General features: G+C 40.7%; 1 protein-coding gene and 1 long non-coding RNA gene across 2 annotated transcripts; one reads left to right on the forward strand and one right to left on the reverse strand.

Annotated features, from left to right (window-relative positions):
* Positions 1 to 283: 283 nt before the first annotated feature.
* Positions 284 to 1,760, reverse strand: LOC110117159. Its single transcript, XM_020853889.2, has 2 exons — positions 1,637 to 1,760; positions 284 to 1,542 (listed from the first exon to the last, which is right to left on the reverse strand). Exon 2 carries the CDS (start codon positions 1,456 to 1,458, stop codon positions 520 to 522), a length of 939 nt encoding a protein of 312 aa, XP_020709548.2. The 5' UTR covers positions 1,459 to 1,542; positions 1,637 to 1,760; the 3' UTR covers positions 284 to 519.
* LOC110117163 lies at positions 1,431 to 2,565 on the forward strand. The gene is made up of 3 exons (XR_002305847.2): positions 1,431 to 1,604; positions 1,680 to 2,046; positions 2,213 to 2,565. It is a non-coding gene; the product is annotated as an uncharacterized LOC110117163 (long non-coding RNA).
* The last annotated feature ends 8,734 nt before the right edge of the window (positions 2,566 to 11,299 follow it).

An 11,299-nucleotide genomic window follows, 5' to 3' on the forward strand; every position in this document is an offset into this window, starting at 1 on the left:
TTGGTCAAAAATCTGAGACGCTGAAACTCCAATTGCATCTGGTTAGATATTCGTAGGGGCTTCTAAATGTGGTGATTAATATCAAGTAATGAAAAAAAATCGATAAAAAAAATTAGATAAAACAGGGAATAGGGAAGAAATGAATACAATGTAATAGTAGAGCGATGTTGTATATTTTTATCTTGGGAACACAAATCTGTTCACAAATTTGAGCTATGACCGTTAGCTCCTTAGATATTTTAATATTTTTGCTTCTGATGGCGAATAATTATAAATAACTAGATTGATTCCACATAGAAAACAATTTAAATAGCACATATACGGTTTACTTAGCTGATAATACGTGAGCATGTCGAATAAAACTCTATTGAGAATTTCTGTTTATATTGGTAAGCATAAACATGTCGGTAGGAATCTTGCATACTTGAGTTTCGTGCGCGAAATTCGATATTTCAAATTCAAAGGAGGTTCTTCTGAGGTGCGCAGTGAATATGGAGAATCATATCGGTGACGCTCTCTCTAGAGACCATAGTATGATCTACTAGCGGTGCACTGTTGAGGATCGTTTCCGCTGCCATCGCTGCAACGTCTCTGGCAAATAGCACTCAAAGCGCAGTATTTTGCGTTGAGCTGAATTCTCATAGCATTTGTTGCCTGAATCTGAGCGTCGTCGATCGTAGTGGTCGAACAGCTGTCGCAATCCTTGTATTGAACGTCGGGGTTTACGCTGCTGGAGAGCTTTCTGATTCCTAGCAAGATGAATGAAACGAACCGTGCGACGTATTTCGTTGACTTGTTGGAGTATTTGTCCACCGAACTCTGGAGATGAGGGTCACCCCTCGCGGCTCGTGATATGACGACGTACGTCTCCAAAACCACACCAACCGCAGAGTTCGTCGCTTCGTCTTCGCGTCGCTGAATCTCGTCCGGCAAGTTGCGTTTGTTTTTACTGGTCGAAAGTTTAATTGTGCCGAATATGGAGTCCAGAAATTCGTTCAGATGTTCCAGCCCTGCGTCGATGTTGGCCTGAGATTGGGATGATTTTTCCGACCTAATTTTGGCGGCCACTTGGATGGTCCAGACGATCGTATTGTGGAATGCGTTGTACGCCCGGTTTCTCAATTCTTCCAATGAGACCGATTTGTCGCGATTTCCGCCGGAAGATTTCATCACCTGTCTTATCGCGTCGAAAATCGCTTTCACTCCGAGGTCGGCTTGGTTCAGCGTCGATTCCTTGGTCGTTTGAATTTCGCAGAAAGTGGAGCCGGTGTTCTTGTGACCTTTGTTGGAGTTGCCGCTCTTTCCCTCGTGCGGGGTGTAACCCTCGTATCCGCCATTTTCGGGCGAAGAGTCCGACGCTTCCGAGCCAGCGTAGGCGCTTCGTGCCTCCAAAGCGACGGCTGAGCTACCGACGATGGTCGCCAATGAGACGAGAGAAAGAAATTGGATTGCCTGCATTTCGATGGGATTTGATGTTCCGTCGGCGATCTCGACTTATATACATCTCTAGGCATCGTGTCTATGTTGTGACAGCTGCACGTGCTTCAACGTTAATATATTTCTATCGATTTTTATGAATATTGAAAGAAGACACAGATGAGATGGTATGTTCTGCAAATTTAGCATATTTACTTACCGGAGACACGAACGACTAGGACTCTATTATTTGTATGTTCCAGTTCAGTATTTTGCTAACCTGCAGCACTCACGGTCAATCCAAGTAACCGCAGATGTCGAAATCTTAGATCTTAGGAATATCTGCTATTCGTTTATGTGCGAGAACAATGACGTCGACTTGAGCACACGAGCCCAAGGCCATGACTTCGTACTTTTTGCTCATTCTATTGTCGAGAAATAGATGTACGCTCCACATCGTTTGGCCGACTGATTGAATACGGTATTTGGATCTCACGAACACGATTACGTCGAGAAAATCAAGCTGGAAATGAATCCTGCCGAAATATCCTGACTTTTCACACTCCAGAAATGTTTCAACCCGATCAATTTTGTAGATAGACTATGAGGGATCCATTTGGCTCGAAATAGGTGAGAATACGACATCGATACTATTCGAAATAGTAGTTGATTTTCGATCAAAACTATGAGAAAAATCCGAAACTATAGCCTCAGGATTTTCACGTTTTGAATGCCCGAATTGCAGAAGATTGAATACTCTCATTAATGAATCTTTTTTTTTCTCAATACTTTCCAGAAATTCGACGTCCAACGAAGTTGCAAATGGACTCACTGAAGAGGACCATCGCCAAATTGATGACGTTGCACCTACCGATGATAATCTCGTTGACTTCAACAAAAAGTCGTCGACGTTTGCCAGTTTTTGATCGGGAAATAATAAGGATAAACGTATAACGGATAATTGATAAGTCGCTTAAATTCTCATGTCTGATTTATTAGAATGACTGGGCTATATTGTAACATGAGAATGATAATATATCTGTCAATGATATTGAAACGTTTTTAAATTAGTAATGGATATTTCAATGCAGCCATTGTTGAATGTATCTTTCAGGTGTTATTTATTAATAAACTAACATTTATCTTCAACTTGATTATTTAATTCTTATTGGTTAAACCTCTGTACGTATCTTCCACTGACATATTTTATCAGCGTATTATCATGATACCTGATTCTGACCGTATAATGATGCTTATACATAAAATGAGGCATGTAATATCATGAGGATTTCGAATACCTCCACACCTATCCTGTTCTCCTGCTACCAAAATCAATTTTTGGCCTGGATTTTATTTTTCACGTCCCACATTCTAGCATTCAAAATGATTCCATTTTTTTTTGTATCAAAGGATGATAAGATTATTAAATACACGAGCAAGCATATAGTTAGTCCTGCAATCAACTAGGTAATGTCTTGATCATAGTCTATAAAAATGGGATTGAATATACATGATTGAATGCATGCACATGATGAGGCACCAGGTCTCGGAATACCTCCTCGGTATTTCTGTTCTCCTGATACCCGAAAAACTTTTTGGCCAAAATTTTAAACTTTGAAATACCTCCTCGGTTTTTCTGTTCTCCTGATACCCAGAAAATTACTTGAACTAAATTTTAGACTCGAGGACCAACTATACATGATTGAGCGCATGCACATGATGAGGCACCAGGTCTCGAAATACCTCCTCGGTATTTCTGTTCTCCTGATACCCGAAAAACTTTTTGGCCAAAATTTTAAACTTTGAAATACCTCCTCGGTTTTTCTGTTCTCCTGATACCCAGAAAATTACTTGAACTAAATTTTAGACTCGAGGACCAACTATACATGATTGAGCGCATGCACATGATGAGGCACCAGGTCTCGGAATACCTCCTCGGTATTTCTGTTCTCCTGATACCCGAAAAACTTTTTGGCCAAAATTTTAAACTTTGAAATACCTCCTCGGTTTTTCTGTTCTCCTGATACCCAGAAAATTTCTTGAACTAAATTTTAGACTCGAGGACCAACTATACATGATTGAGCGCATGCACATGATGAGGCACCAGGTCTCGGAATACCTCCTCGGTATTTCTGTTCTCCTGATACCCGAAAAACTTTTTGGCCAAAATTTTAAACTTTGGAATACCTCCTCGGTTTTTCTGTTCTCCTGATACCCAGAAAATTTCTTGAACTAAATTTTAGACTCGAGGACCAACTATACATGATTGAGCGCATGCACATGATGAGGCACCAGGTCTCGGAATACCTCCTCGGTATTTCTGTTCTCCTGATACCCGAAAAACTTTTTGGCCAAAATTTTAAACTTTGGAATACCTCCTCGGTTTTTCTGTTCTCCTGATACCCAGAAAATTTTTTTGGGAAAAATTCTAAACTTTGAAATACCTCCTCGGTTTTTCTGTTCTCCTGATACCCAGAAAATTATTTGATCGTGATCCTGAACCTCAAGACCGCTCTATCATACGAGGAATAACTATACATGATTGAATGCATGCACATGATGAGGCACCAGGTTTCGGAATACCTCCTCGGTATTTCTGTTCTCCTGATACCCGAAAAATTTTTTGGCCAAAATTTTAAACTTTGAAATACCTCCTCGGTTTTTCGGTTCTCCTGATACCCGAAAAACTTTTTGGCCAAAATTTTAAACTTTGAAATACCTCCTCGGTTTTTCTGTTCTCCTGATACCCAGAAAATTTTTTGAACTAAATTCTAGTCTCGAGGACCGCTTTATCATACGAGAAATAACTATACATGATTGAGCGCATGCACATGATGGGGCACCAGGTCTCGGAATACCTCCTCGGTTTTTCTGTTCTCCTGATACCAAAAAAATTTTTTGAACTAAATTCTAGTCTCAAGGACCGCTTTATCATACGAGAAATAACTATACATGATTGAGCGCATGCACATGATGAGGCACCAGGTCTCGGAATACCTCCTCGGTTTTTCTGTTCTCCTGATACCAAAAAAATTTTTTGAACTAAATTCTAGACTCGAGGACCGCTTTATCATACGAGAAATAACTATACATGATTGAGCGCATGCACATGATGAGGCACCAGGTCTCGGAATACCTCCTCGGTTTTCCTGTTCTCCTGATACTTGGAAAATTTTTGGGCCTCAGTTCTGAATTCCGAAATACCTCTTCGGTTTTCCTGTTCTCTTGATACCCAGAAAATTTTTTGATCGTAATCCTGAACCTCAAGACCGCTCTATCATACGAGGAATAACTATACATGATTGAGCGCATGCACATGATGGGGCACCAGGTCTCGGAATACCTCCTCGGTTTTTCTGTTCTCCTGATACCAAAAAAATTTTTTGAACTAAATTCTAGTCTCAAGGACCGCTTTATCATACGAGAAATAACTATACATGATTGAGCGCATGCACATGATGAGGCACCAGGTCTCGGAATACCTCCTCGGTTTTTCTGTTCTCCTGATACCAAAAAAATTTTTTGAACTAAATTCTAGACTCGAGGACCGCTTTATCATACGAGAAATAACTATACATGATTGAGCGCATGCACATGATGAGGCACCAGGTCTCGGAATACCTCCTCGGTTTTCCTGTTCTCCTGATACTTGGAAAATTTTTGGGCCTCAGTTCTGAATTCCGAAATACCTCTTCGGTTTTCCTGTTCTCTTGATACCCAGAAAATTTTTTGATCGTAATCCTGAACCTCAAGACCGCTCTATCATACGAGGAATAACTATACATGATTGAGCGCATGCACATGATGGGGCACCAGGTCTCGGAATACCTCCTCGGTTTTCCTGTTCTCCTGATACCCAGAAAATTTTTTGATCGTGATCCTGAACCTCAAGACCGCTCTATCATACGAGGAATAACTATACATGATTGAATGCATGCACATGATGAGGCACCAGGTTTCGGAATACCTCCTCGGTATTTCTGTTCTCCTGATACCCGAAAAATTTTTTGGCCAAAATTTTAAACTTTGAAATACCCCCTCGGTTTTTCGGTTCTCCTGATACCCGAAAAACTTTTTGGCCAAAATTTTAAACTTTGGAATACCTCCTCGGTTTTTCTGTTCTCCTGATACCCAGAAAATTTTTTGAACTAAATTCTAGTCTCGAGGACCGCTTTATCATACGAGAAATAACTATACATGATTGAGCGCATGCACATGATGAGGCACCAGGTCTCGGAATACCTCCTCGGTTTTCCTGTTCTCCTGATACTTGGAAAATTTTTGGGCCTCAGTTCTGAATTCCGAAATACCTCTTCGGTTTTCCTGTTCTCCTGATACCCAGAAAATTTTTTGGCCTTGATTCTAAATTCCGAAATACCTCCTCGGTTTTCCTGTTCTCCTGATACCCAGAAAATTTTTTGATCGTAATCCGGAACTTCAAGACCGCTCTATCATACGAGGAATAACTATACATGATTGAATGCATGCACATGATGAGGCACCAGGTTTCGGAATACCTCCTCGGTATTTCTGTTCTCCTGATACCCGAAAAATTTTTTGGCCAAAATTTTAAACTTTGAAATACCTCCTCGGTTTTTCGGTTGTCCTGATACCCAGAAAATTTTTTGAACTAAATTCTAGACTCGAGGACCGCTTTATCATACGAGGAATAACTATACATGATTGAGCGCATGCACATGATGAGGCACCAGGTCTCGGAATACCTCCTCGGTATTTCTGTTCTCCTGATACCCGAAAATTTTTTTGGGAAAAATTCTAAACTTTGAAATACCTCCTCGGTTTTTCTGTTCTCCTGATACCCAGAAAATTATTTGATCGTGATCCTGAACCTCAAGACCGCTCTATCATACGAGGAATAACTATACATGATTGAATGCATGCACATGATGAGGCACCAGGTTTCGGAATACCTCCTCGGTATTTCTGTTCTCCTGATACCCGAAAAATTTTTTGGCCAAAATTTTAAACTTTGAAATACCTCCTCGGTTTTTCGGTTCTCCTGATACCCGAAAAACTTTTTGGCCAAAATTTTAAACTTTGAAATACCTCCTCGGTTTTTCTGTTCTCCTGATACCCAGAAAATTTTTTGAACTAAATTCTAGTCTCGAGGACCGCTTTATCATACGAGAAATAACTATACATGATTGAGCGCATGCACATGATGAGGCACCAGGTCTCGGAATACCTCCTCGGTTTTTCTGTTCTCCTGATACCAAAAAAATTTTTTGAACTAAATTCTAGACTCGAGGACCGCTTTATCATACGAGAAATAACTATACATGATTGAGCGCATGCACATGATGAGGCACCAGGTCTCGGAATACCTCCTCGGTTTTCCTGTTCTCCTGATACTTGGAAAATTTTTGGGCCTCAGTTCTGAATTCCGAAATACCTCTTCGGTTTTCCTGTTCTCCTGATACCCAGAAAATTTTTTGATCGTAATCCTGAACCTCAAGACCGCTCTATCATACGAGGAATAACTATACATGATTGAGCGCATGCACATGATGGGGCACCAGGTCTCGGAATACCTCCTCGGTTTTCCTGTTCTCCTGATACCCAGAAAATTTTTTGAACTAAATTCTAGACTCGAGGACCGCTTTATCATACGAGGAATAACTATACATGATTGAGCGCATGCACATGATGAGGCACCAGGTCTCGGAATACCTCCTCGGTTTTTCTGTTCTCCTGATACCCAGAAAATTTTTTGAACTAAATTCTAGACTCGAGGACCGCTTTATCATACGAGGAATAACTATACATGATTGAGCGCATGCACATGATGAGGCACCAGGTCTCGGAATACCTCCTCGGTTTTTCTGTTCTCCTGATACCCAGAAAATTTTTTGGCCTTAATTCTAAATTCCGGAATACCTCCTCGGTTTTCCTGTTCTCCTGATACCCAGAAAATTTTTTGATCGTAATCCTGAACTTCAAGACCGCTCTATCATACGAGGAATAACTATACATGATTGAATGCATGCACATGATGAGGCACCAGGTTTCGGAATACCTCCTCGGTTTTTCTGTTCTCCTGATACCCAGAAAATTTTTTGGCCTTAATTCTAAATTCCGAAATACCTCCTCGGTTTTTTTGTTCTCCTGATACCCAGAAAATTTTTTGATCGTAATCCTGAACTTCAAGACCGCTCTATCATACGAGGAATAACTATACATGATTGAGCGCATGCACATGATGAGGCACCAGGTCTCGGAATACCTCCTCGGTTTTTCTGTTCTCCTGATACCCAGAAAATTTTTTGATCGTAATCCTGAACTTCAAGACCGCTCTATCATACGAGGAATAACTATACTTGATTGAATGCATGCACATGATGAGGCACCAGGTCTCGGAATACCTCCTCGGTTTTTCTGTTCTTCTGATACCCAGAAAATTTTTTGGCCTTAATTCCAAATTCCGAAATACCTCCTCGGTTTTCCTGTTCTCCTGATACCCATAAAATTTTTTGGCCTCAGTTCTAAATTCCGAAATACCTCTTCGGTTTTCCTGTTCTCCTGATACCCAGAAAATTTTTTGATCGTAATTCTGAACCTCAAGACCGCTCTATCATACGAGGAATAACTATACATGATTGAGCGCATGCACATGATGAGGCACCAGGTCTCAGAATATCTCCTCGGTTTTTCTGTTCTCCTGATACCCAGAAAATTTTTCGATCGTAATCCTGAACTTCAAGACCGCTCTATCATACGAGGAATAACTATACATGATTGAATGCATGCACATGATGAGGCACCAGGTTTCGGAATACCTCCTCGGTATTTCTGTTCTCCTGATACCCGAAAATTTTTTTGGGAAAAATTCTAAACTTTGAAATACCTCCTCGGTTTTTCTGTTCTCCTGATACCCAGAAAATTTTTTGGCCTTAATTCTAAATTCCGAAATACCTCCTCGGTTTTTCTGTTCTCCTGATACCCGAAAAACTTTTTGGCCAAAATTTTAAACTTTGAAATACCTCCTCGGTTTTTCTGTTCTCCTGATACCCAGAAAATTTTTTGAACTAAATTCTAGACTCGAGGACCGCTTTATCATACGAGGAATGACTATACATGATTGAGCGCATGCATATGATGAGGCACCAGGTCTCGGAATACCTCCTCGGTTTTTCTGTTCTCCTGATACCAAGAAAATTTTTTGAACTAAATTCTAGACTCGAGGACCGCTTTATCATACGAGGAATAACTATACATGATTGAGCGCATGCACATGATGAGGCACCAGGTCTCGGAATACCTCCCCGGTTTTCCTGTTCTCCTGATACTTGGAAAATTTTTGGGCTCCAATTCTAAACTCCGAAATACCTCCTCGGTTTTTCTGTTCTCCTGATACCCAGAAAATTTTTTGGCCTTAATTCTAAATTCCGAAATACCTCCTCGGTTTTCCTGTTCTCCTGATACCCAGAAAATTTTTTGATCGTAATCCTGAACTTCAAGACCGCTCTATCATACGAGGAATAACTATACATGATTGAATGCATGCACATGATGAGGCACCAGGTTTCGGAATACCTCCTCGGTATTTCTGTTCTCCTGATATCCGAAAAATTTTTTGGGCAAAATTCTAAACTTTGAAATACCTCCTCGGTTTTTCTGTTCTCCTGATACCCAGAAAATTTTGTGAATTAAATTTTAGACCTGAGGATCGCTCTATCATACGAGGAATAACTATACATGATTGAGCGCATGCACATGATGAGGCACCAGGTCTCGGAATACCTCCTCGGTTTTTCTGTTCTCCTGATACCCATAAAATTTTTTGGCCTCAGTTGTAAATTCCGAAATACCTCTTCGGTTTTCCTGTTCTCCTGATACCCAGAAAATTTTTTGATCGTAATTCTGAACCTCAAGACCGCTCTATCATACGAGGAATAACTATACATGATTGAGCGCATGCACATGATGAGGCACCAGGTCTCGGAATACCTCCTCGGTTTTTCTGTTCTCCTGATACCCAGAAAATGTTTTGGCCTTAATTCTAAATTCCGAAATACCTCCTCGGTTTTCCTGTTCTCCTGATACCCAGAAAATTTTTTGATCGTAATCCTGAACTTCAAGACCGCTCTATCATACGAGGAATAACTATACATGATTGAGCGCATGCACATGATGAGGCACCAGGTTTCGGAATACCTCCTCGGTATTTCTGTTCTCCTAATATCCGAAAAATTTTTTGGGCAAAATTCTAAACTTTGAAATCCCTCCTCGGTTTTTCTGTTCTCCTGATACCCAGAAAATTTTGTGAATTAAATTTTAGACCTGAGGATCGCTCTATCATACGAGGAATAACTATACATGATTGAATGCATGCACATGATGAGGCACCAGGTCTCGGAATACTTTCTCAGTTTTTCTGTTCTCCTGACACCTAGAAAATTTTTTGGCCTTAATTCTAAATTCCGAAGTACCTCTTCACTCAATAAGGCCCGCGCACGTAATCATTTGATACTCCGATCTTTGGGTGAATAATGTCTGGAGGGGTGTGATGGATAGTCAATAAAAAATCGCACGAAAATACATAATTGGGACATTGTTATGCCTTCAATAGCTTTATTTTCATAGATGCATCTATCTTTATTTGACTACAACGAGTTACAAATGGCCAGACAATCCTTGCATTCCAATCAACATTGTATTGGTAATTAGATAGTTCTTGAAAAAAAGCATTACTTATTTATACAAGTTATCTACACCAAGCTTTTGATGATAGGCTCCGTAAATGTTCCCAAGATGGTCCTGCATACCCGATGAAGAGCTAATCTGCGTAGTATGTTGTCTTTTCACCTCCTGAAAAAAGAAATCAAACCGAGGTAAGTATACATGATAAAATTCGTGATGAACGTAGAATACAGCTGCTCAGAAATCAAATTACCTGAGAGAATATCACGCATAGCCATCTATCAAATTGATCGAGTCATCGCCAATTAGCCCTGCAAAGGGAAGAATCAAGAATATCTCGATAGAAGTTATTCCTGTCTTCTACTGGAAAATATATAATATAGTATGACGTGAATACTCACCATCAGCTCATTGACTGTTCGCCCACAATTTTGAACTTTTCAGATTAATCGCTGACCGCTCAGAGAAAGACATCGATGTGGTTTCCAGCATCACTACGTGAAGTCTCGACATCTGCAGTTACTTCGATTGACCTCGAGTTCTGTAGGTTAACAAAATACCAAACTGGAACATCATAATAATCCTAGTCGTTCGTGCCTCCGGTAAGTAAATATGCTAAATTTGCAGAACATACCATCTTATCGGTGTCTTCTTTCAATGTTCACAAAAATCCATAGGATCATTGATGTTCAAGCACGTGCAGCTGTCACAACATAGACACGATGCCTAGAGATGTATATAAGTCGAGATCGGCGACGGAACATCAAATCCCATCGAAATGCAGGCAATCCAATTTCTTTCTCTCGTCTCACTGGCGACCATCGTCAGTGGCTCATCGTCAGCCGCTAACTTGGAATCACGAGGTATCCGCGTTGGCTCGGAAGCATCCGACTCTTCGCCCGAAAATGGCGGATACCAGGGTTATACGCCGCAAGAGGGAAAGGGCGGCAACTCCAACAAAGGTCACAAGAACGCCGGCTCTACTTACTGCGAAATTCAATCGACGAATGAATCTGCACTGAAGCAAGTTAACATCGGAATAAAAGTAATTTTCGACGGAATAAGACAGATGATGAAATCTTCCGGCGGAAATCGCGACAAATCGAACGTATCGGATGATTACAGAGAAAGAGCGTACAACGCATTCAAAAATGCAATCGTCTCGACCATCCAAGTGGCCGCCAAAATTCGATCGGAAAAATCATCCCAATACCAGTCCAAC

Source organism: Athalia rosae, chromosome 7, assembly GCF_917208135.1.
Source record: "Athalia rosae chromosome 7, iyAthRosa1.1, whole genome shotgun sequence".
Taxonomy (NCBI): Eukaryota; Metazoa; Arthropoda; class Insecta; order Hymenoptera; family Athaliidae; genus Athalia; species Athalia rosae.